Below are 26,538 nucleotides of genomic sequence, written 5' to 3'. Positions count from 1 at the left end.
AACATTTAATTATTCACAAAGTTTTAACAGCTTGAAAAAGACATAGCATATTTTTCTGGCAACAAAAGTGTAATCAGTAACAACATGGGGTTATTTTACAGTTTGTTTCTTGGAGCACTTATCGTTTTCACCGGACTAATAGATCAGACGAAAGTTTAGGATAATTCAAATTCTACTTGTATCCAATACAAAAATCCAGCTGTTTACCTTACTGAGGTACTTCCTCCTTTGGGCCACCCGAGCCCCCAGAGCCTGCACCTCAGTCTGGGCTTGTTCAACGAGCTCCTGTAGGAATCTCTTCTCGCTCAGCCCCAGTCTGGAAGCCACCGCCTGGGCCTCGCTCACTGCCTGACCCAGCAGCTGCTGACGGGCCTCCAGTTCTACGCATACACTCAGGTGGTCGAACAGGAAACTCTGGGCCAGATCTGGGGGTGGGCTGGTTTTCAGTGCAGATGTAAAAGCAGGCCGCTGTTCCTCCACCCACTCCCGCGCGTCCCTCAGCTGGGTTTCAACCCGGGTGAGATCCTCAAGTGTCAGTGCGGATTCCTGGATCTTCTGTTGAATCAGGGTTTCAAGCTGGGACCAGCGCTGCTCAAGATGACCAACCTAGTGAAAAGCAGAACACCAAATAAAACTGTACCCAATACTTATATATTCTACACTATCACACCATCTTAAGAAGCAGCTGAAGAACAATGAGAATGGCGCTCCACCTGTTGCTTGATCAGCTCCTTGTCCAGCAGGCTGAGTCGAGGTAAGATAGCTTGTCTCTGGTCTCTGAGGTCTTCAAGAGTTGCTCTCTGCTCTTCTAGGTCACTGGAGAGCTTCCTCAGAGCCTCTAGATGCTCACTAGTGCTCTCTGTGTCAGCCCTAGGCACACACAGGCATGGGTTGAGGGACATCAGGTTGATACAGTAGTATAGTAATACATATATACAGTAATTGTCTTGGCTGAGATAAAGAGAAAGCAATGGCTGTAACACCAGAGGAAATGTGTGTATATACTGTATAGTAAATACTGTATTTATAGCCTTGTCAATAAATAAATACATCCATTTGGAAATTAATGTACAGTATGTTAAAAATTCTACACAAAAATGAAACATCACAGCCTCCACAGAAAAGCGCAATACCTGGCGAGGTAGTCCCATTCCCTGGATACTTGGTGGAAGAGTTCCTCCACAGCAACAACAATCTCCTGGTACTCCCCACTTCGCTGCATGTCCTCCCCCCGCTGAGACTCCAGCTCTTCTGCCCGCTGGCCCAGGTCCATCCAGCTTCTCCTCAGTCTCCTTATCTCCTCCAGGGCAGGAGAGACCTGTCCATCTGTCAGCCTACCAACGGCCTCATTCAAATGGGTTACCTCGGACTGTCTCTCCTTAATCTGCTGAAGGAATTCCTGTAGGAAAGATAATGGATTTTCACAGTCGTACTGAACTTGAGTTTAATTACTTTATAAGTCTAAAAGTTTGCCTAGACAGTGACTACGTCTACATGCACACTGATATTATTCCAAAAATGACAATATTCCGAATTTGATACGGGTCAATATTAACAACATATTTCATTTGGATATTTTGAATTAGGCCTTATTCTGAATGGAGCATTTTCCCATTAAGACATGCAGGATATGCCGATATTATTCGGGTTTTAGGAGCATTCTTTGGACATATATACAGCGCATTCAGAATATGTGTCTCAATTGTTTTTTTAACGCCAGTTTGTAACACACGGCCCCACAGACTCTTGCCTGTTTGCAGCCAGCTCTGTGCATACAAACCAACTAGCCAACATTTTGCAGAGAAGCATGCCCAAAAGAAAAGCCCACATTTCTGGTCGGAAGGAAAAACACCTAATTTTAAACATTTATTCAAGACTTGAATATCAAAAGGTTTTGGATATGCGCAAATATCGCAACGCCGACCTTTTTAAGAAGGTTGTTGAAGGAATGAAAGAGGGAGGCACAGTCGAACAAGACTGCCACAATAATTGGAATATGCATGGCTGCATGTAAACAGGAATATTAGTGCAATATTAATTTTCATTAAACATGTCAACAGCTTAGAATATTGTCTTTTTAAGAATAGGGGCAAAACCTGGAATAGTTTTTCCATGTAAATGTAGTCAGTGACAAATACAGCAATACAGTGTGTAGAATAAACTTAAATAAATAAAAAGTCATTGATCGTCAGCATATAAACAGACCTGTGCCTTGTCCAGCTGGTTCTGTGCAATCTTGGGCTCTAGCTCAGCAGGTCTCCTGACGAGATTCTGAAGTTGCTGCTCTGTCTCTCTCAGCTGGACCTCCAGATCTGCCTTCTGCTCCTCAATGTCCCTCCAGCTGTCTGCCACCTCCTCACAAAGCAGCATACGCTCCTCAATCTAGACACAAAAACACAATCAATTCACGACCAAGTATTTGGAGAAACAACATATTCAATTTTACGTTTGTTAAAGCTAACTTACCTGCAGTTTGACCTGCTGGATATCTCCTGCGGTGCCCCTGACCCTCAGCTCGGACAGGTCACATGCTGAGCACACGAGCTGGAGGTAAGTGCTGGCCTGTTCCTGGAGAGCCCGCTCCTGCTTCACCTGCCAAAAAAAGAGTCTGTTAATGATGCTATGGTTTTATTGACTGATCATATTATCCCTTCAGGACAGTCTGCAAAACTACACATACTTTGGCCACATTTCAGCCCGCATCCAAATCATGCTATCAAGCAAACTGTCCGTGAGATTGCTACATGACAGCCATGTATATGAATGCTATTAACTCAGCGATTCATAGTTTTAGGAGGCGACAATATGTTTAGAAGAAATCAAGGCAAGAACTCTTTATTAAAGAATGGGTAGTGACTTTCTGACCTGCTGTAACGCCTCCTCCAGGCTGAGAGGAGGATGTGCAGGAGGTTCTGGTTCGTCTGAGACAGAAGTCAACCAGGTCTGGCACTGCAGCAGTGTGTCTTGGACACTCACATGTCTCTGTAACTCGTGGTCCAGACTCTGATACACCTGGAGGACAAAGACAGATATATTTCAGTGCTATACATCTGGTTTGAACACTTATACTTCCATATGGTAAAACCCTTCAGGAAATCAAGCCAAAACTAGAAACTGAAGTGAAGACAAAATGTTTTCTGAAAACAGCAAAACACACATGTGCAATACCACAAATATAAAGTGAAAGAAACAGCTGTAGCATAGCTTTGAAGCCAGTATACAATAGCATGGCCAAACACAAGCCGCATTAAATGATAAAAACCCGAACAAGTAGGCAGTTATGCAGCGTAGTATTTGACAGGTGTTGAATGTGGAGGCGTCCGTGCCCTCCAGGGGAGAGCGAAATGAGCAACGTCTGATTGACAGTGTTAATATGAGAGCCCGAAAAGAGGGAAGGAAGGGGGGGCATGTATTGGCAAACCGCCCGGTGTATTTGGCAAAGGCTAGAAGGTTGGCATGGTGGCAAGTGGCAGGCAGGATATTAGAGCTGTGTTGTGCTGGGACACAGTTGGCAGCCATCGTAACACTGGAGGCGCAGTTGTAGGGAAGCCAGCAGCGTAGTGGTAAAGTGTGGCTGGATCACACAATGCCAGATTGGATGTGCAGTGCGAGTGCTGGTGAAGGTGGTGTCTTGGGAGGTGAGCTATGATGACAGAGGAGAGGTTGCCAAAATGACAGAGTGGGCCTGGATTAGAGGGCTCGCCAGAGCTACTGAATAGTGGTGTGTGACCATTTTTGGCTCAGGCATGAAAAAGTGGAGTTGACAGGGGATATGCAGAGATTAATATGGGTAGATTGAGTTAGTGATGTTGGCTGGTGGGGTCTGTCTGAGTGTGGCTGCTGTTGAGCTCCACTTTGGCAGCCATAATTGGTCGTGCCCTCTACACTGGCAGTGAAGGGCTGCCTTGAGAGATGGCTTTAAGTGTCCGAATGGGTTAGGATTAAGTGGATGCCTAGGCTGTTGGAATATTAATAGCACTGATATGTGTGTCTGAGCATGCATGTGTGGCAAAGCCATGGATGCATGCGCAAACGTGCGTGCATCCAATGCAACAATATGTCTTACATTACAAGAGTGTGAGAACCATTTCACTACTTCAAATACAGAATACATCTCAGCTTCCCATCACTCCCTCCTCCTCCTCCTTCTCTGCGTCCCCTCCCTCCCTCTTCCCATCTCCTCCTCCTCACTCACTCTCTGCGCTGTGCTACAGATGGCTGAGTAGCTGTCTCTGGTGCCTTGCTGGTGAGCCTGGACCTGCTGTCTCAGCCTGCTCTGCACGCGGTCACTGCAGCCTTGTACCAGGTGGTCTCCTCGCTGCTTCAGGCCTGCCAAGCGATCCTCAAAGCCCGCTATTTCCTCCATGATGGCCTGCAGAGGACAAAGTCACAAAGTAGGATCATGTTAGTACAAGTCTGTCCACTTGTCAATGACACAGGAGGTCAGAGCAGGCTGATACCACACAGTGAGGTCTCGTGGTATCAGACAGGCCTGAATGGATGAACTTGGAAGACGATTAAAAGAAGAAGAGAATTTGCAAAGGACAGTAGTTTTGTAAATTAAGACTCAGCCCCTATGGTTACCTAAATACAAAGTATTTTATACATCTGTACTGAAATGACTTCGAGAAAATCCATACATTATCAATAATTAATTAATACATTAGTATTTTATCCAAATTAATTTGATGTCTACCAAAGCAGGTGAAATTAAAAGGGGCTACTCAGAGCAAAGCAAATCAGAAATGAAATCTTCAGCAATTTCTTTTTAAAACGGAAACATACACAGTATGTAACAAGTAGTCTGAAGTTGCTTTGTAGACGAAAATTGTGAACTTTCACTCTCTAATCAAGGCTCATTGCTCGAGCTCTATCATATGCTACAGATTCTGCAAACAACAGCAAACAATCCAGAGATGTGATTGGTCACCTTGTGCCTGGACAGGTGTTGAGTGGCTGCCTCCAGGCTGCCACCCACAGTGGGATCAGGAGTCACCATCCTGCTGGACATCTGGAGCAGCCAGCGCTCCACTTCCTGGAGTTCATTGTGGTACGCTTCCTGTTCCTTCACCTGGCCTTCCAGATTCTCCACATGGGCCTGGAGTACAAACAGTATACTGATTACAAACAGCATATGCAACAAACCATTACAACCATGGAAAGAGCATTTACATTTTCCTCTCTGTGTATCTTAACTACTGTCGTCAGAGCACAGGTTCTCACCGTGGCGGTATGACCGAGTTCAGTGTAGTCCCTTTGCATTCTGTTCATTTTCTCTCTGATAGAGGGGTAGTGGACAGAGGCCAGCAGAGCGTCTCCTTTCTCCACCACTGACCTGATGGATCCATCATGGGACTGAACCATCTGCAGCAGAGCCTGGGGACACAGACAAACAACGTGTATCTTTAGTATTCTCTAATACGGTGGTTCTCAACCTGGGGATCGGGAAACCAAAGGGGGCCGCAAGATCATTTCCAGGGGTCTCCAGAAAATCATATTTTAGACTGGGGAATGGTTACACTACTATACATCACTATAAAAAGCAATGGTATACTCAGGAAAATGGTCAGCACTTACGGAAAGTATATTCAATTTTGGAGTTAATGGGTTAAGACATTCAAGGACACTAATGTGGTCCATTAAGATAATAATATTCAGTAAGGTCTTGCTGCCATTTGGACCCACCACCGGAGCAAATTTACATATTATACTTCTAATTACATAGTTGCTGCTATACCTTATACTTAGCCAGCAGTGCTCTCCGTTGGTACAGTTCAGCCTTGGGCTCCACCGGGGAGCTGAGCAAAGCCTTGGTCTCCACCAGCCACTGGGCCTGAGCCTTATATCGGTCCTGGAACTCCTTAGCTAGCAGTAACGCCCGCTGTAGGAAGCTGTGCTCCTGCCTCAGCCCACCTGCGAGCTCCTCCAGCTGGGCAAGACGAGCCTCTACCTCCCCTCCTAAACTCTCCGCTCCAGCCTCGTCCAGGAAGCCTGCTGCCTGCTCGGCCCGCTCCCTCAGGGATTTCAGGAAGCTGTGACCGTGTTGGAGCTCGGACTGGAGAGTCTGGGTGAAAGAGAGAGCAGAAATACAACTCAGCATGGCTGCTTCTACAGCGTTATCATTGATTTATACTAAATGACCTTCAACCAGGGCATTTTACACACTGCTAGTGAGTGAAAAATTGTAGCATATACGCTTTATATGAGAGAATCCTGCTATCATAGTTTCCATGACTCTAAGGTTAACATTCAAACACAGTCTCACGGATTTCTTTGTCCTTCACCTCCAGTCACCCAGACCTGCCTGGCAGTGTGTTTGAAAGGCTTTGAACCCATCAGGTAGGCTGACACCTGCATGGTGAGATGTGGTGAAGACTTGGAGGTCATGTTGTGGAGAAACCACGGTGAAATAATATGAAAGGAGGACCCAATTATGAGGACCCTTAACAGGCAGGAGTAGCTGCGGGGGTTTCCAGGGCAACCACAACACATCACACACACACACACACGCACAGACCTCCACTCGATGGGACGCCATCTAGCTTTCATCATCAGTCTATTATTGCTTTGAGTAGAGAGTAGCTTCACACCGCAACAACCCCAGACCTCCAGCTACTGCTGCTGATAACATCATATAACGAGACCTGTGTCTGCGCGCACACGTTCATGTTTGCTGCTTTATATGAAGCTCCCGTCATGTTCATCATTCCGGTCCGATGTCCCTGCCTTATGACCTTAATAGGTGACACTCAATGTATCTCAATTCCATATAATTCTGTGATTAACATGTGAGCAAGGAAGTAAAACAAGGAAGTATGTGGTAATTGCCATTTGCAGCAGATTTAGTTCTGTATGACTCATTATCTCCACTTCAGAACATCTGCTCTCATGTCACACCTGACACATCGAGTGTTCTTCCTAGCAACACTTCTGGTTGTCCACATGTTGAATTACACTTGCAAGATTAGCATTTCATTAACAGTTCTCCAGAATCACAAGTTTCAACATGATGCTATATTATATTGATTCTTTAGACAACAATACCATATTTGCTGATATCACAAAGTCTGCCACTATATGATTTTGGTTCGATTCAAACCAGGGGCTTGCGATCGATATGAGACGATATCATATCCCCATTTAACACGATTACATTTATATCAACTCACAAAAAGCAACTAAAACATGATTTGACCATATTATTACTGGGCTCTTCTTCTTCATGTTTTTTATCAGTTACGAATTTTCAAAATAAGGGCGTATCTTGAAGATGATGATATGTATCAATGTTTTCACTTTGCGTCGATACATTGGTTCGTTGATCATTGAATCGATATATCTATCCAGATTGATGCATCGTAACACCCCTATCCAAATTGTGCATTTTACATCCAAGACTGTTTGTGGAACCATTTAAAGCTCTGAATAATCTCTGTTTTTACATGAAAAAATGCTCACAGTTCAATTCAGCATCTAACTGATCCAGCAAGGACAAAATAATAATTCAGTGGTCTCACAATCTGTCTGTGGATGAAATTAGCCTCTGATGGAAGGCTGGAAAGCCATTGAGTAGTACTAATACTATGATACAGTAGAGTCTGGTGAACTTTATACACGAGGTTCTGAACACAGTGTGCTCTTTATGCTGTAAACTGTCTTGTACCATGTCAGCCCAAATTATCCATGTCAAGTGTCTTGTGCAGTGGTGTAAATGATGAGCACTAGTTTCTTATTCTGCATCGGTTCTCAGACTCCATTATCTACTGTAATACATCTACTGTGGCGCTGACAACCATGTTACATTATCTACTAACACAGGTAAGACATTACTAAGGTGACCCTCTGAGCAGCAGTTAGCTCTGCTGTCATCGTCTCTCTGCTTTGAATGTATGGACTGCAGCAAACTGCAGCACAGAAGCATCATATTGTATTCTGCACAGGCAGAAATCTTAGGAAGATTAATGCCCTTGAACGTTATGAAATGCCAGTGAAATTAAAAATATGGAAGGGGGAGGCGGCGAGGGAGGCTTAATTAGGAGAATGAGGAATGTGTTTTTTCAATTTTCCCTGCATACAATTTTTGTGGGAGCCAGTGAGTGGAGGATGCTTTTTGGAGCACTCTAGGGGAGAAACTAACAAAAAATATAACAACTAATATGCCAAAATGTCGAACTCGAGGCTTCAAAGCGGCAGTCAACAAACCAATGGGTGACGTCATGGTGACTACGTCCACTTCTTATATACAGTCTATGTAAAACAAAACACAAAACTACCAAAATTGCCCAGTTCAAGGGGCACTTTTAAAATGTATATGTCTTACCATGGTAAATTATCATAACACTTTCAGAGCTCGTAATGAAGTTACAGCACATTTCTAGCCAACACTACTGTATGACTCATACTTTTACAACTAAGAATCAAATGAAGTCTAAATCCAACTAACGGCCCTTGACACAGTTATTGACTACCGGCCTTTGTGTCAATGCATAATCGTCGCAGCTCACTGAAAAGCCCTACAGCTCTCACTACGGGAGAATGAGTAAGTGATGGAGCACTGGCGTATTATCTGCAGTGCTGGAAGGACTCATGTGGTGACAGCATGTCTTCAGTCCCTCTGCAGTGACAGAGCATTGATCCCAGACAGGGATTACTGCAAAAGCCCACACCAGATGATGTATTGTAAATGTCTATGTGTGTGTCTGTAAATTTCTGGATGTATGTGTGTGCGTGTGAGGAAGACAAAGAGAGATGAGATGTAGTGATACATAAAGAAACGCAGTGGAAAAAATGTGTGAAATCACAGAGGATTCATGGGTTGGAGAGTTTGCTGCTTGTTAGTTAGTACTTTGGATAGGTCTTGTGATATGAAGCGAGTGTTAGAGGAGAGAAATGTGTGTGTGTGTGTGTGTGTGTGTGAGATGTGAAGCGGTAAGGGCACTGCATCAATTACAGTGTCTGTGCCAGCAGGCTCCTGACACCGGCGCTTCTTCATCCTCTACTTCACAGTGGGAGGTCTCTCCCTGCTATCACGCTTCCTCTAAAGCGGCACCCGCTTTGTCTTCATAAAGAGCCGATCGATATACACGCACACACACACACACATACTCATCCAATCCTCTACACACTCGATATGAACTATGCTAAGCGAACGATAGTGGTGATTTTCTCTTTATTGCAGTCTGTGCATGTTTGAGCAGGGCTACCTTCCTCCAATGCCCATTTGACAAAAAGAGCACACAGACAAACTGTTACAATTATGCCGCTACGGTGAGTTTATCAGCTACGGTAGAGCTCTATCCAAATATTATAGGTACACTGAACTGGCCAAGCATATTGTAGCTGCCAAAGAAATCTGTACACTTGATGTTACTAACAGGTACCGTATGTTGCTTGGCGGAAAACAAGATTACACAAGGACATTTTTGCTGGCTCAGATATTGGATTCGAATGAGTTTGAGCTCAAATTCTCCACTACAAACAGGAGTGTTGCTAACTCATCAGTTTGCCATGGTAATATACCTAACGTCTGAGCTGATTTATTGCAACTTGTTCAGGGAGGTGTATTAAACGCTGCAATGCACCTTGTATCCAAATGTCTCACTGAAAAATGGAGGTTCAGAACTGTGACTGCGCAATCATCTAACCACACGAGTACAGTACAGATTTAGGTAAATAAATCAATACCTCTAGTTTCTTCATCTTCTTCTCCATGGCGACCCGGTCCAGAGGTTCAGAACTGTCAGTTAACGCTGTGAAGCTTTTCTGAGTGGAGCTGAGCCAGTCGGTGAAGGACATGCAGAGTTTCTCAGCCTCTTCGATGCTCTTCAGCTCCTCCTGAAGATGCTTGATGGTGTCCTGACAAATGAATGGATAAGATTTCAGAAGCAAAGTTTAACAAATATAGTTTTTTTTAAAGAATGATACCAATACAAATATTTTTATAATTATTGTACAGAAATTGGTTCATATTTCCTATACCCTCAAAAAGCATTAAAAGGTACAGTGTGTGTGATTTGGCGGCATCTAGTGGTGTAGTTGCAGATTGCAGCCAACTGAATACCCCTCCACTCACTCCTCCCTTTCCAAGACTGCGGGAACGTGAACCGCCAAGTGCAAAACTGTGGTAACACTGTTCCCAATATATTCAGATTTTCTTTTCTTTAACATTAGCAATGAACTAGATATTAGTGCCACCTTACCATATTCACATTATATTGACTTGGGGCCCTTCTGTGTGGAGTTTGCATGTTCTCCCTGTGTTAGCGTGGGTTTTCTCCTGGTTCTCCGTTTTCCTCCCACAGTCCAAAGACATGCAGGTTAGGTTAATTGTTGACTCTAAATTGCCCGTAGGTGTGAATGTGAGCGTGAATGATCTTTTGTCTCTATGTGTCAGCCCTGTGATTGTCTGGCGACCTGTCCAGGGTGTACACTTCCTTCACTCAATGTCAGCTGGGATCGGCTCCAGCCACCCCCGCGTCCCTGAATAGGATAAGCGGTTACAGATAATGGCTGGATGGATGGATGGATGGATGGATAAAGGTGAATAACCCTCACTTCAACAACTGCTGCCATGTTGTTGTTAAGACTCTTCAGACTGTATTTGGTCAGGGGAAAATTCAGGAAACATGGTCTGTATCTTTTCTTTTAAGCTGTGAGGCGTGCCTCAGCTGTCTCACCTTGGCCACCAAGGACCAAAAGCTCTCTGATCAGCCATCAAAACAGAAAATATCTGTTTCTCCCCTCTTCATTCATCTGCAGAATGTCAATAGCTTCACTACAAGTTGGAGAGGGGTTTTTATGTTTTTGCGCGCATTATCCACTTGACTGAGATTTTGAGTCAATAGCACCATGAGGATGGAAAGGGGTTTCTTGCAGGTTTGACACATTATTCACTCAACTTGCAAATCCTGTGGTGAGAAGCTCCAATTAGCAGATAGTGCTGAGTGCACACCTTTTTTCTGACTAGACAGAGGTAACAGCTTCCCACCTCAAGCCCATATGGCCCCCACTTCACGCAGTATAATTACAGGCATCCTTGGTATGAGAGGGATGTCATGTGTCTGCATTCGTATGTACCGGCACGACTGTAAGTATATGCATGCTTGAGTCAATTTTGAGAGGGGAAGGAAGGGGTGTGGGTATAACAAGAGACGGAGAAACAAAGTGAGGGATTGAGGGGGAGAAACACACGCACACAAAAACTCAGATGTGTTACCGAAGGTGTAAAAATCAATGTAGCGCAGGCAAAGCTTTTGCACCCCTGGTGCCGAGTGTGAGATTGCCTTCTGTAGCGTTTAATTACAGCCTTAGCCCCAGACCAGAGGAGCCCCATTGATTTTCCTTTAGTCCCCCCCCAGAGGAGCAGCCAAATAGAGAGGCTGGATCTGAGTATACACAGCAACGCAGGCTGGGCTCACAGGCACAACTCTCAAAGCTACTTCAATGGGGTGTTACAGAAACAAAGTCCAAACTCTCACTGGAGCAAATCCCATGTTGAGAGATAACCATGTGTGAGAAGCCCACTGCGGGCAGAGAGCCCAATGGCAATACACACAGCTTCACATGTTCTTTATCTTTATCACTGAGACAGTATAACACAAAATGGATTAAGCCTATGCTCGCCCATTAAGGCTTTATGTTTTGCTATTCTTAACTCATAATGACAGGTAGAAAATCTTCTGGTGGACAGGAAATTAAGTATTGTGCATCTCCAGACGTCCTGACTACAAGAGGCATTTTTTAACCCTAATATACAGTCATAATAAAATAGTATTGTTAAGCATGAATACTATGAGGGTAAAGCATAACAGCAACGCGGTGGCATCGCCTTGTCGGGGTTTATTTCACAACAATGACCCCCTAGCTGTACATTATCCCACTTATTACACGGCTATTTACTTAAGAAATCACAAATTTGACACAAAAACGGTCCTCCAGAGTCTGACATCAGAACTGCACCCATAGCAACAGCCTGCTATACATAGCAACAGTCTGTTATAAAGAAATAACAGACTGTATAACGCTGTGATTGATCAGAATCGAGTAGTCAACAAAGCCGTGTAATAAGAACATGTAAAAACTTAGAAGAACTGGTGCTTGTTGTAAATAACAAATGAATACTTACTGACAAAATAGTTCTGTTTTGAAAAAGTGGAAGCATCTATGACAGTAGAGAGTGCCTAACCTGTATGTTGAGCAGCAGGGAATGGTAGCGGGCAGTGAGTTGGGTGGCAGTAACGCTCACACGACTACTGATGTAGGTTTCCTCCAGAACCTGCTGGGCCATAGAGGAGAGGCCATCGACTTCTCCCTGCCGTGCAAGCACTGCGTCAATACAACCCTGTTCAGAAGGGACACAGAGAAATGTATAATTAGCTTCATGCTAAAGATATCCAGTCAAAAATATTCATGATTTAACTGTAAATCGTGTTTTTTATTAAATAAAAGGGCAAACGGGTGAAAAGGAAAACAATAAATAACAGATCGCATCACAAACAAGATGAAGGGGCCAAGGGGTCTGAGTCCATCCTGTGTGTGTTGGTGTGTGTTGGTGTGTGTGTGTGTCCCTCTAAATGCAGGGAAGGAAAACACTGAGACTGTCTGACATCCTGACACTGGCAGGAAGCCTGCTCCAAAGGGAGGTGACCCAGTAGGGAAATACTCTGTCCCCCGCTGTTTTCTTTCAAATGCCTGTTATTAGTGGAGCGTATGCATAAGTAGGGAAAGTGATTTATTATAGTGCAAGGCCCTGGGATGCTTCATGACTTTTATTTTGGAAGGCAAAATCTTATTATTGACTTTGATATTGTTGTGGCCAAGGTTTAAGTGAGTAAATTGGCAGACATAATTTAAAGCTCTTTCAAAGGATTCAATTAGCTCTTTGCTTCTCAGGGCCTAAAAGATGAGCTGCTTATTATTCCTCTTGTTGTCCAAAATGTTGAATTAAAGTAACTGTGTATCTATAATATAGCCTGGTGTTAGTGAAGTTATTTGTTACTGTATGTGCATACCAGTGACAGATAAAAGGATATTTGCAAAAAATATTTGCAGAGGATAATATTTATGTCGAAAGAATGAAAAATACTTCAAAATTTGCATGAAAATGTGTGTTTCAAACACAGTAACAGTACATTTCTGTTATTAATATTGTGCGATTTCTTCCTTATGGTATTTTATTATAGGTCTTTCCCTGTCTTTCTCTGACCTTGAGTTTCTTCAGCTGAGTCTCTTTGGTGCCTCTGTCTGACCGCCGATGACGTCTGACGTTTGCCACCTTCTCCATCTCCTCCAGCCACTGGGCCAGGCTCAGGAACCGTTGGCCCATTTGCCTCAGTCTGGTCAGCGTGGAGCTCTGCTGGGTCTGCGTCTCCTCCAGACGGCCCTGGTAGGCCCCCCACTCCCGCTGAGCGGTGTCCAGCGCTCTGTCCTCAATCTGAGGTATACCCCAGGGGATGACTCTCTCTCTGCTGGTCAGCACAGAGGAGAGCAACGACTGGCCATTTGAGCAGCGTTCCTGCAGCAGCTGTAAGGAAAATAAAGAGGGAAGAACAAAGAAACTGTTTGATTGAAGAGTTTAAAGTGGTTTAGTCCATAAGGCCTTGTTAGAAACTTCCGTTTTTGTCTTTGTGTGATGACAGTTGTGTGTATGAGAGTGCACAATGCTACAAGGAAGCTTTCTCTTACATTTGTACACTCCTAGTTCATGACAATTACATTATGCACAAAACTCCACAGGATCAATACCTGTAGCTGTTGCAGTGTCTTCTCTAGTGTATCCACGTTTCCCTCTGGATGGGACAACGAGACCAGAGTGGCCTGTTCCTGCTCCAGCCAATCCTCAAACACATGTAACCCCCTTTGATACTCCTGATGGACCAGCACCAGACCTTTGGCCTTACTGACCGCATTCTGCAAAACAACAGTTTGAGCACATTACTGGAAAGAAGAATATATCCATTCAATATCACAGGAGTAGTGGAATTTTGTTATAAGAAAACACAATGGCCTGACTACTGACTTCAATTGTTTGAAACTGAACGACTGGACTATATGTTTACATAATATTGGAGTAGCAAAAATGTATGTAATAGAAACAGGTAGTTAAGCATTTTGCAGCCCTGATTCATGGTTATTACAAAGAAACTACCAAGTGCTTCCAGGTAACATGTCACAGCATTAAATACATCATTTGTACAGTATTACCTTCAAACAAAAGGGAATGTTTGGAACATACATTACATACTCTCAAAACATATATATTTATTATTCAAACGCCTGCAGAGGAAAGAAATGAAACCATATGATGTGTGCACTCAGTACCTTGGCCTTTTCTTTGAGGGCGTTGTATCTACATTGCAGCTGCTGCACCTCCTGCTGGGTAGTGTAGTGTTCAGCCATATTGGACCCCTTTGTGGCGATGGTCTCCAGAGGACTGCTGTGACTCAGTACTTCTTCATAGAGAAGCTGGAATGAAATAAGAACACACTCGGTGTAGTAAATCTATCTCCACTGGGAGGCTCTGGGGTAACTGCATGAGTCTATAGTATAAAAAATAGCAAGAAAAATAGAAAGAAACAGGCCATACAGTTATGGATGTAGTAGATGTTTTATAGAGTTTAATCTCAAGTTTACAAAACCTAGTCTAGCTTTTGAGCCAGATAGTTATTATTATATTAGCGAGATGTGATACCTTGGTCTTTCCCAGGTTGGCGGTCTTGTCTCTCATCTCAGAGTACTGTCTGTCTGAGCAGCTAAGTGTCTCCTCAACACGGTCCATCCACAGCACAAACTGACCCACGTCCTCCTGATAGCTGGTCCACTGCGACAGAGCGCCCTCCAGCTGGCTGTTATATCAACATAATAATGTTAACACACAGGGAACAAACATAACACAAAACCACACAACGTACACATGCATTTAAATCTAATTGTCCCTGTAACCTTTCAACTAACTGAAATCAATCAAGTGAAGCTAGACAGTTCCCCGTCCCATTTATCAACTAACTGACAGATTGATTGGTTCATGATGACAACCTTTTACACTGAATGGAGGCAGAAAGCAAGGAGTCCCATGAGTCTTTGAGGTCCTGGATCTGTTTGCGAACCACTGGGACCCCCTCAGCTGAAGTGTTCCTCTGGACCGCTTCTCCCCGCGTCAGAAGCATCTTCAGCTGGATCTCCCTCTCCTGACGAGCAGCCAGTAAGGCCTACAGACAGAACAGACATAAAATAACTATCTGTAGGCTAAAATAAATATCTTTACTTTGCTTTATGTAACATGTTTTCCAGATGGGTGTATTCCCAGAACAGTTCCTAGGACATCATTTAGTCTGATGCACCGTCGTAAAACTTAACTGAATTATTTCTCTGTGTCAAGATACTGCTGTAGTGATGACCTTGGTATCAAGGGAGAACTGCTGAACTGGTGTGGTTACACAATAAGGTTATAAACGAAAATCAACTCTTATTGTATAATGTTGACATTTTAATCATTTTAAAATATATTTAACTTAGGGTGCTTTCACAAGCCAGAGTCCGTTTGGCTAGTCCTCGTCAGAGTGAAATTGATAATTCTGGTTCGTTTTCTATTTAGTCTGGTTCGGGTTCACAGTGCACAAATTAAAGCGGACCGAATAAAAAAAGATAATTTGATGAGGGGCGTGTACGAAGGAGCACATTTCTTTTTGTCTGGAGAGCTGCCACTTCAGGGAATCACAACACACTTTGAAATATTGCAGTCAAAGTGTTTTCATCAAGCAAACATCGGACTTCTGCAGAAGTCCAAGTCCGTCCTCTCCTATCCTGTCGTTTACCTGTGTCCATCTCAACAAATGCCCACACAGGCATCCTGCGTTTTGGTTCGCTTGAAAACGGTCCGAGACCACTTCTCGTAAGCTGTTTTGGCCCGCACCAGAGTTTGATTACTGCATTCACAACTGCCCAAATGAACCGCACCAGAGTTCGATTAAAACAGACTAAAAGTTGCCTTGTGAAAGCGCTCTTAGTATAGACAGCTTGAGTAATATTTACTTTGTAAATATTTAAAGTACAATGTCCCTTTCTGTACCTCCAGATTTCCCCACTAATTCAATGTAAATTAAATTCTATTCGGGTGTAAAAACGGACACAAAACTGCCAGACTTGGCTAATTACCAGCTGCTTAGCTGCAACAAGACCAGATTTTCTCATTTCTGAGACAATACTAATTTCCTGTAATCACTGAAAAGGCCAGCATGACATGAATGAAACGTATCACTGGGGAAGCATGGATAGTTTTTTGAGTCTAAAATTAACCAACAGCCCAATCTCAGAAAATTGTGGCGTATTCCTTTAAGGGATCCCACACCCGTCTTGTCCCTCCTTACTTCCAGCTGTAGCATCCGGTCCTCTAACACGCCCTTGTCAGTGGTGGTGGAGATGCAGGTGTTGAGGACCCTCTGGGCTTCACACACCCAATCCTGGAGCTCTTTAAGCCCCTGAGAAAAGAGGCGGTGCTCTCCTACGATACGTTCAATCCTGGAGGCCTTGTCCTGTAGAGATCAGAGCACAGCCTTGTAAACACACTCTTCAAGTCTGTTAACGGTCCTGAGAAACAGATAAGCGCTGAGTTGAAAACAAAGAACACAATTGTTTCACAACAACACTGTCTTCATATATTTGAAATTGCAGTCCTGTTTTTCCTCACAGACTTCTCCAGAGACTTTCCCACCCCCACATTACAGCACAAACACAATGTATTTTGTTTGCAGTCATCACTCGTAAATCTTAAACATCGGTGTAACTGTAGAGCAGAGAGAGGCAGAGCTACAATAACAATCTACAAGTGGCAATTTTAAATGATTTCATTCCTGTTTCCATGTCTGGCAGGGAAGAGGACCTATAAATAGCGCTCCACCAGCCAGCGGCAAAGTAAATAAATCTCATTCATCATCGTTGGGGCACTCCCATTGTCCTGAGGTAAGAGAATGGTGCTTCGAGGTCGGTGTAACGTTTTGTTCTACGCTGCATCAAATTAATCATAAGAGCGTGACCGATCTAATGAGAGCTTCAAAAAAGGTCAGATTCCAAAGCACTGACACATTTCAGCTCTGGCATTTTAGAAGTGCTTCAGTGGATAAAGGGTGAAGCTCCACAGCCTTGGCCTTTTTCATGTTGATGAGGCTGCAGCTGCGAGGACCTTTCGGAGGTGAAAGATAGATTTTTGTGCTCAGGTAAATTACTGTGGATACCGGGACTTTCTTGGGTGCAATATTTTACCCGAGGCAAGCTGATTACAGCAACCGTGACGGAGGAATAATGCATGACACAGCAAATAACAACAGTAAACAACGCGGCTGGACGGATTAGGCTCCATAGTGTTTAGCTCACACAGTACATGAATCAAGCGAGGCACATTTCAGCATGCTGCAGCATTTCTCAGACAGAAGCACAGATACAGTAAGGGGGACAAGAAAGGGGGGTACAGGGTGGGGGGCAGTGTTACCTTGGTTAAGTTGCTAAGGGCTAGGTACTGTGCCGACAGCTGGGATACACGGTGGACGAAGCCCTTCCCGGCTGCTTGTCCCTCCCAGAGAAGATGAGCTCTTTCCTTGAGCCTGCCCAGCTCTGCCTCCCGACTGGCCATCTCCTCCAGTACACACTGGGCCAGTACGAAGCAAAAGATGGAGATGGAAATGGAAAAAATGAAGACGTAGGAGCAATAGGATGTGGGAGAAGAAATGGAACACATTGGAGAGGAGGTTTGCGTGTACGCACCATCACATTTTGAGTCAAGGGGGAAACGAAACGACAAAAAACATGAAAGCGATGACAGAGAAGGGAGGCACATAGGAGGGACACAACGTTGGGTTAACATGTCACAAGAACAGACAGAGCAACCAGAGCACATCAAAATACATGGATAAAGACAGGGGGAAAGAACATCATAAAAAAACAGCATCAGCAGTATTTCTCTTGATGTTCATATTTGAATAGAAATGCGGTTATTCGGTTAGACACCACAGCTCAGAACAGAGGAGGGAGACAAGCCTGATAAAATACTGCAAAGGAGGGGGGCATATATGTGAAAAGGTAAAGAGGATTTTGCCAATGCCGGTTCAGACACTGAAGCCTGCATGTATTGTATTATACTTCAGGTGCTGGGGGAAGAAATGTAATTGCTTGCAGGGCCAGACAAAAGGCAACGAGGAGGAGTGCTACAGTGGGAGACAGAGTAAATACAAAAATAGCAACAACGATAAGGGCAGAGCTTTGAGATGGGCTTGATATATTTTTCTCTATTGTCAGTTTTATCTTCTTAACGCTCCGTGCCTCTCTTCCTATTTTTGTCTCTGCCAGACACGGCAGAGGCTGTTATCGCATCCTGAAAAAGGGCCTTTTAGCCACGCAGCGCTTCAGCGGTGACAGAAGGAGAATTAATTAGATTTTCTGGACTTTTCCGCTGACTATTGTGTCAAGACGCTGCTCTATTTTGATCCGGTGGTGCTCGACAAATGTAATTAGTTCCTTCTCTTTTCCCAGCTGATTTCAGATTGCACTTTAGGGATGCATATCTGATGGAGAGCTACAACTATTTAGTATCCTTTGAAAATCTACTTAATATTCAATTTATGTTGTAATGAAGGGGTTTATTTGAGTGAAGAGAGGAAATGAGACAATGTCAGAGATAGCAGCTGAGAAGAGAACTGTAAAAGGAGCACTCTCAGTGTGACATAATGCAATTAAACAGAAAATGGATCCTACATTATGGAAACATATTGCTCAAGGAGTGGCTATAAAACACTGTCAAAACTAGGCTGACCCATGAATAATAACCAGAACAATTACAGGAGTAATGCATTTTAAGAGAGCTGTGATGTTCAGCTGTGAGGAATACCGTGAGGAATCAGGAATCCACTGGTAACTATAAGGAGCATGACCTCGGCCTCCACAATACCTGTAGTTTGCTGAGCTCCTGTTTCTTCGTTGGAAGGTCGTGTAACCGAGCGCTGCTCTCCTGAACTCTGACCTCCGTGCTGTTCAGCCAGTCATATAGAGGCTCAGCACTGGCCTCAAACTCCGTCATCTGGGACTGAAGGTTCTGGAAATGAGACATTTAACTTGTCAAATACAACTAGAAACATGCTCATATGAACTAACTCTGCACAAACTGATACAACTCAGTTTATTAGACGAAGGAAAATAAAATTATGTATTCATTATTCTCTGGCATCAAATCTAAGATGCATGGAAAATCCATATCAATATCTCTATATACAGTATATAGTGTTAATAATAAGCAAGGTTCCCACTCTTTTTTCCAGGACAGACATTTTCAGTGATGATCTAGCTGGTATGAAAGACAAAGATCGCGCCATACACTAATATGTTCCTCTCTGTGGAAGTCTGATTTAAAAAGTGTGCAGTCTATGGCTATTACTTATCTATGAAATCATCTCTTACATGCATAGAAATTATGACAAATTGTTCATAGAATAATGCAAATACATCTGCAGATGTAGGAAAACCAATTTAACATTATTCAAACAAGTTGGGAAGAAAGCAACGTTATGTTATGTCATCCACGTGACGTGACGTGACTTGGGGGTGTGTTCACAGCATTTCCGCAGCATAAACGAGACTGGCCTATTTAAAATACTCTCATCCATAAACTACCATTTGAACATTCATATGATCCTGAACAGAACTTAACGTTAGTTATTTCTGATAGATAGAAAGGAAAATGTTGAAATAATTTTCTGGGACGTTTTACTTTTTTCTCATTTTCCATGTGTTTTCAATGACTGAAAAATTATTTTCCAGGTTTTTCAGGACACATGGGAACCCTGAAGAGGTAGGCAACAGGGAAACAGACACAAACATAGAAATACTGTATTCAAAAACTAAGTCTGCATTCATTTAAACATCAAAACAGTCAACCATTTTTTAACCATATCTCCCTCTGAGATCACGTTTGTCTTTTTCAGGGGAGACCTTAGCCAAGAAAGCAGCATTCAAACAAAAGTGAATTTTAACCAACCTTGAGTGCATCTTCCCTCATCTGCAGGTTATTCATCAGGCTCTTCCAGTCCTCTCTGGCGTTTGCCACCTTGGCCTTGATTGCCTCCACTCTGTCTTTGGACACCACAGCCATCAGCAGCTCCCCGCTGGCTCCTACTGTACTCAGCCTGGCCTGGCCATGCTCCCTGTCACTCAGGAACTCCTGTGGGGATACACAGACAAAGACAAAGGAACTGTGACTATTTAACACACACACACACACATGCACAAAGGGAAGAGGGGGTGAAAGTGAAAAAAGAAATGGACTGATTGACAAACCCCAACTTCTTTTTGTCTTCCACTTCTGATGCAATGGCTGATGGGTAACTGAAATCAATATGGCCATTCTCTACACGACCAACAGATTTTTTTTTCATTGTCCCAGCAGGATCTCACTTTACATTGTCAAAAGCAGTAATTAGACCGAGCCATTACCAATTCCATATGCGTGGGCAGAAGGAGGAGCTTGACCCCGGGAGGCAATCACAGATAAGGACGGTACAGTGAGGCTGAAATGTGTTGGTTTTTACACAGCTCCTCCGTACCCACCCACTGAACATGTACACACACATCCACACACACACCCCCCTCCCTCAGAGATGAGTCGATGACAGTAGCGCAGCAGGGACCACTCCACCATCTGTGCAGTCAGCACATCACTTACACACTCTACAGCTTCAGCCTCCTCACACACACATACACACACTTGGTACAGTCACACACAAGCATATGAAGTCTTTCTTCATCTGTGTCTCTTTATTTCTTCTCTGTTCATTCATTTTTTTTTTTCACACTTACTACCATTCTCCCCCCCTGCTAATGTCATTGTATACCACCAATTAAGCGTGACACAGCGGATGCCCCCGCCCCTCCCACGCTGAACCCTCCTGGAGGTCAGCCATGTGGAAACATTGTTCTACATTCCTCACCAAGTCAATAATAAATAAAACATGCTCCGCCTCTGTATTCCTCTCTCCTTCCATGCAATATACTCTGTGACATTCCCTCTCATCCTCAAGGCTACACTAGAAACTTCTGAAGGAGCACACACAGAAACTCTCCTTCTTTGACCTGCTTTTGGAAAATTATCTCTTCAAGTAACCCAATGTTCTTTTGACACTCTGAACTGCCTCTTTGTGTGAACTTCTAACTTCATTCTAACTAATAGATATCACCGTGACACTTCCCCAGTTGATTGTTTACATTAAGGCAAGTTTTTTTTTGTATTACAAGTTTTCTGAAATGTTCATGTTTAAACATGCAAATGAGGCATTATCTTATTAAATATGTATCATGTATCATTTATGTATGTAAGTGCTTCTGTGGAGATCTCTGGCTCAGAGTAAGAGGAGGAAAACTCATTTTGAGAAAAACAGCCTTTAAAGATATGTATTGTAAAATTCCCTACATTTTGCAAGACACTACAGGTGAATAGGGTAAAACATTTTAACTAATAAATATCACCATGAAACTTCCGCAGTTCATTATTATGACATTATTTTTTGTATTACAAGTTTTCTGAAATGTTATGTTTAAATCTGCAAATGAGTCATCATCTAATGCTAACTTTTGGTGAATTTAAGAGAAATCTACTGAGGCAAATAGAAAAAGTGAGGTAAAATAAACATCTAAATGTGTATTTTGGATGTTCTCTTTCCACTAGTCTGAAAGAAGACATGTTATGAAAGCATAATAGTCCAAAATCTCAGAATTGACAAGTGTAGTTTCATGTGTACCCGCACTGAATACAAAATGCTGAAGACAAATCAAGCCCTGTGCTTTATGAGAGCAGAATGATTGTCTTACTACTTATGCTTGGCTCAAAGCAATAATGATAATTCCTCGGTGGTAATGTAGTGGTGGACATGGTCAGGTGTCTGAGAGGTAATTAACTGTCTGGTGCAGGGATGTGGGGACTACCTTAACCGACGAGCACCTGACTCTTGGCCAGGGCCCTGGGGTGCTCTAAAGAGGCTGCCAGACTGTTACACCTGCCAGCTTCTCAGAGAAAGACTTCTCAGAAAGAGAGACACACAAATATTTTTTGAAGAGAATGGCACAGAGACCCCGCTGTGGAGCTTTCTCTTATCCCTCTTGGCTATGTGCCCATTTTCAGCTTATGCAGCCTACGGCCACTCCGACAAGCCCACCAGAGGACACTCAACGGTGGGCATGTCAATACAGACATCCCCTCGAGCAATCTCCCATTGAAATTGGATTGATTCTTCAACTATTACATCATTTCACTTTCAGCTATTTCCTTTGTGGTGGCAATTTTTGCTTATCCTGCAAAATCCATGTAAAGCAATTAAAAGCTAGCACTGGTTTGTAACTGTGGATTTAGAGTGGACCCAAATTTATGAGGATTCAAAGGGATAGTTTGGGTGTTTTGAAGTGAGGTTGTATGAGGTATTTATCCATAGTCAGTGTATTACCTGTAGTAGAAGGCGGTCGTCACGCCCCCAGTTTGGAGAAACAGACAGGAGTCACCACACGGAAGCAAAGCAACCTGCTGCTGTGGACGGGGCCGGAAGCAAAACGTATTTTAGCCACCTAAAAGAAATGCTCACGTAAAAAAATCAATATCAGTTTAAGAGTACGCTATATTTAAAATATTTTCGCCGGTTTACCTTGCTGTCAGACAGCCCTTTACCACGGGGAACTGAACAGCTGTTTTATCCATCTATGCTCTCGCCAAAGTCACCAGACTCAATTAAAAAAACTGTAATTTTACCTCACATAACACGGGAGTTGCTGGTCTACTGCTGCCTCGATCGGTTAGTTTGTTTGTGTTATTGTGTGACTTTGGTGAATCTGAACTATCCAAAGTCACACAATAACATAAACAAACTAACTGATCGAGGCAACGGTAGACCAGCAACTCTCATGTTCTGTGAGGTAAAATAAAATAAAATGTATGGAGTCTGGTTGCTTTGGCAAGAGCATAAATAACGGCTTCGGTTCGCCATCAGAAACATAGACTGTATAGCTGTCTGACTGCAAAGTAAACCGGCAAAAAATATTCTAAATAAAGTGTACACTTAAACTGATATTGATTTTTTTAAAATGAACCTTTCTTTTAGGTGGCTAAGATATGTTTTGCTGCCAGACCCGTCCAAAGCAGTACATAGCTGGTCACCAAACTGGGGGCGTGGCAACCATCATCTACTGTAGGTAATGCTCTGACTATTAATAAGTACCTCAGACAACCCCACTTCAAAACACCCAAACTATCCCTTTAAAGCTTCTTAAGCAGCAGTAGCAGCCCAAAGGTTGAAGATTGTTGATTTCATTCCCACAACAGGCTGAATAACTCTGGTTTATGTTAGTGACTAAATTACTCTTCCCTAACTCCACCATCAACAGCTATTTGCTCTGAAATCATTACTGACTCACTGGAGCTGGTTAATGGGCTATAGTGTGAGGCTATATGGCCATTCTGGGTGGCAGTCAGACATGACCGTATGAATGAGTATTATTACCTATCCTGCAACCAAAGTTATTAAAAATGTAGGTCTTTCTCAAAAGGCTGGATTGGAGTCAGTGACATTCAAATAAAAATCAATTCTACTTCTTTCTATCCCTGAATAAGAAGAACAAAATGTGATTCAATCTGTATATTTGCTGTTCTGTGTCTGGTAGCTCTGTCCTGGGGAAACACTTTATATTTCCAGCAGCAATAAAGAGAATCAAAACTGAGTAAGTAAGCAGTAATAAAAAAAAAAAGTGTGATTTCCAAGAGATATCTGTAATCTGCAGATGCAAAAACACCACGGTGAGGAGGAACACAATTTTATGTCACCAATGTTTTCAGAACATAGAAAGAATTTAACGGATGTCTACTCTAAATAAGAGCTGAGAAAAAGATGTCTCTTACTTGGATCCTCTGCAGAGCAGTGGAGGCCTCGGCGACACTCTGTGGCACATCAAAGCATTTGGCGGTGCTGATTTTGGCGTTGACCAACCATTGCTGGAAGTCTCTCAAGGCTGCACGGAACCGCTGCTCCAACAAGCGCTCCTTATTTTGACACTCCCTGGATGCACGAAGACTGAGACTGGTGGACAAGAGACAAGAAAGGGGTTACAAACAGTCTGTCTGTCTACTGCCCATGTGCTCATCAAAACAAAGAGCATGCATGTGCAGATGCTCGGATACTGTACAAGCTGTCTTCACGTTATGGAGGAGGAGGAGAAGAAAGGGAAGCCTGGAAGATGATGAGCAGGAGTGAGAAGCGGGCAGGTGGAGAAATGGCAAATCGGGTGAAGTGGAAGGAATGAGCATTGGGGCAAAGAGTGGGGGATGGTGGTGAGGGGTACTGCGTAGGAGGGGGTTGAGAGGCAACATATGAGTGGGGCAAGAGTTCACAGGGGTGACAAGACGGAGAGAATGAGGGATGACAGATTGATGCTGTAAGAAACAGGGTGAGATGGAAACAATATGGCAGGGATACAGTATGTGAGGGAGATGATATATTAAAGGGATAGTCTGACATTTTAGTGGGCTGTATTTTTTCACCAGGGACTGCGAATTCTTTCTGTTGTTCATATATCCTTCAGAGTCTATAGCTGGAACCATGAAATACAGCAACCATACAGACTGATAATAACAGGCATTTCAAGCAAAGTGAAGGACATTTAGTACTGTAAGCTGTAAAAAAAAAAGGATTTCAACAGACATGTTGAATAAAACTGAAGTTTAAAATGTTCAAATTCCTCTTTAAGTGACAGAAGGAATGAATAGACAAAGAACCGCAAGTTACATTTTAAGGTTAATAGTAAGAGTGCAGCCCTATTGGCAGACAAGAACGTCGACATTGGATGATTGTGCAAAATCCAGAATTACGTTCAATAGCAAAACATTTTTATGTCCGATGCTGGTGTTTTTATAAATCTCTCTTTCTACGATATTTGCATGGCAACTACAGTGTGGTTAAGATCAGGGAAAGATTGGCAAAAATTAACATGTTACAAGCCCTGCACCACCTCTTTCTTTTCACTTTGCTATATGCTGTAATAGAGCACACTACTCCCTGCATTGGCACTGAACAAACTGTACAATATGGATGTAACTTCTAGGGATACTGCCCTGTGTAATGTATGGGTAAGTTACGTGATTTCACATGACACAACTGGTAAAATCCCTTTCCTTATACTCCATGCAAGTAGGAAACTTTAATTGCACAAACATTATTTACAATTAATAGTATGCAAAATCAAAATGTGCATAAAACACAAATGAGGGTAGATGTAGGACGACAACGGAAAAGAGTCATTGGGTTTCATACATATTGGGGCAGTGGGTGAAGGTTAAAGAGGGGAGACTGGAAGACGTGATGGAAAGGATTACAGCAGGGAAACAAGGTGCGCAGCTGTTTAAGCATCGGTTACTGTCCAAAGGGAGGCATGAAAAAACGAGGCAAAAAGCACACACAACCTTCTCTCGACACACACTTTAAAATACACACACACCCTTGAGTTTTAATGATGCGGTGAGAGCATGAAAGGGTAGTACATTGGGGATGGCATGAGAGTGGAAGAAGCACTTTTTTCTGCTGTGACAGACAAAATCTGGCATGTGCTATGAAAAGGACAGAGGAGTAACTGCTTTTTTCCTGCTCTATCTCCTCTCCTCTGACTCTCTTTTTTCACTCCGTCTCCCTCCTTGCTCTTCTTTCCGCAGTGCTTAATGCAGGACAGGTGCAAAGAGCACACAGGCCAAGTCTATTACAGACTAAAAAGCCCAGTGAATGAGGAAGGGTGCTGTTTTTGCCAATCAGCAGCCAAAGCCAATTACCCGCCAAAGCATCTCCAACAAGTTGACCTCACTCAGGTTTTCTGCCAATAAATTTTAGTCACAGTGCTTCATCTCCACTACTCTGCAAAAAGTTAATATGACATCCATGCAAATTAAGTACATTATTATTATTATACTATTATTAGAGCTGTCCTCGACCAAAGAAATTCTTAGTCGACTAACAGATTACTCGATTTAATCGACAGAAGAATCACACAAAAGTATCACTTTAAATCTTCTGTTTACCAGCGATGTGTTCATAAGTTTCTTAGAAATAAGTCACTAAGACCAAAACGCCAAAATCGACTAATCGTATAAGAGGGGGCAGCCCTGCAGTAGTTATTATCATTAATTTGTGCAACTGCAGACCTTCATACTTGTGTATGCAAGTGGTGAATATTTATGGTTGTATGCACGCATGTTCTTTTGCATGCACTGCTGTTCTGTTGAATAGGCATTGCATGGTGTGTTCACAAACAAGAGCTAAATGAACACAGGCTCACTTGTGGGCTCAAAAGAAGGCAATTAAAGCGCATGGGAAAAAAAGATCATCCAAATGTAACTGATTTCCCTCAAATCACACTCAGCCTTGCATAAAATTAAACCGGAAGGTTTAGAAGGACACAAACCAAAACAAACACGTCGAACGTGCAGAGGTGAAGGGAAGGTAGTTCAATGTCGCATAGCAACTGGTGGCTCCGGTGCTC

At 43.1% G+C, this 26,538-nt stretch overlaps 1 protein-coding gene across 10 annotated transcripts in view; it reads right to left on the bottom strand.

The window, feature by feature from the left end:
* Positions 1-26,538, bottom strand: part of syne1a (spectrin repeat containing, nuclear envelope 1a) — a 132,288-nt gene that overhangs the window by 55,475 nt on the left and 50,275 nt on the right. For all 10 annotated transcript variants that reach the window (XM_037750148.1, XM_037750141.1, XM_037750144.1 and 7 more), the window contains 22 exons: positions 23,915-24,092; positions 20,018-20,200; positions 18,935-19,078; positions 17,483-17,638; positions 16,365-16,529; positions 15,034-15,206; positions 14,690-14,843; positions 14,320-14,463; positions 13,744-13,908; positions 13,205-13,522; positions 12,185-12,340; positions 9,685-9,855; positions 5,738-6,064; positions 5,224-5,376; positions 4,931-5,098; positions 4,196-4,372; positions 2,866-3,012; positions 2,467-2,592; positions 2,206-2,382; positions 1,134-1,399; positions 714-870; positions 208-606 (listed from right to left, as the gene is read on the bottom strand). In XM_037750148.1, the coding sequence (XP_037606076.1) occupies positions 208-606; positions 714-870; positions 1,134-1,399; positions 2,206-2,382; positions 2,467-2,592; positions 2,866-3,012; positions 4,196-4,372; positions 4,931-5,098; positions 5,224-5,376; positions 5,738-6,064; positions 9,685-9,855; positions 12,185-12,340; positions 13,205-13,522; positions 13,744-13,908; positions 14,320-14,463; positions 14,690-14,843; positions 15,034-15,206; positions 16,365-16,529; positions 17,483-17,638; positions 18,935-19,078; positions 20,018-20,200; positions 23,915-24,092 (4,204 nt within the window). The remainder of the gene's footprint in view (positions 1-207; positions 607-713; positions 871-1,133; positions 1,400-2,205; positions 2,383-2,466; positions 2,593-2,865; positions 3,013-4,195; positions 4,373-4,930; positions 5,099-5,223; positions 5,377-5,737; positions 6,065-9,684; positions 9,856-12,184; positions 12,341-13,204; positions 13,523-13,743; positions 13,909-14,319; positions 14,464-14,689; positions 14,844-15,033; positions 15,207-16,364; positions 16,530-17,482; positions 17,639-18,934; positions 19,079-20,017; positions 20,201-23,914; positions 24,093-26,538) is intronic.

The sequence above is a fragment of the Sebastes umbrosus genome, chromosome 18, assembly GCF_015220745.1.
Source record: "Sebastes umbrosus isolate fSebUmb1 chromosome 18, fSebUmb1.pri, whole genome shotgun sequence".
NCBI lineage: Eukaryota > Metazoa > Chordata > Actinopteri > Perciformes > Sebastidae > Sebastes > Sebastes umbrosus.
The sequence above is the reverse complement of the archived record's forward strand: the minus strand, read 5'-3'. Positions and strand labels throughout refer to the sequence as shown.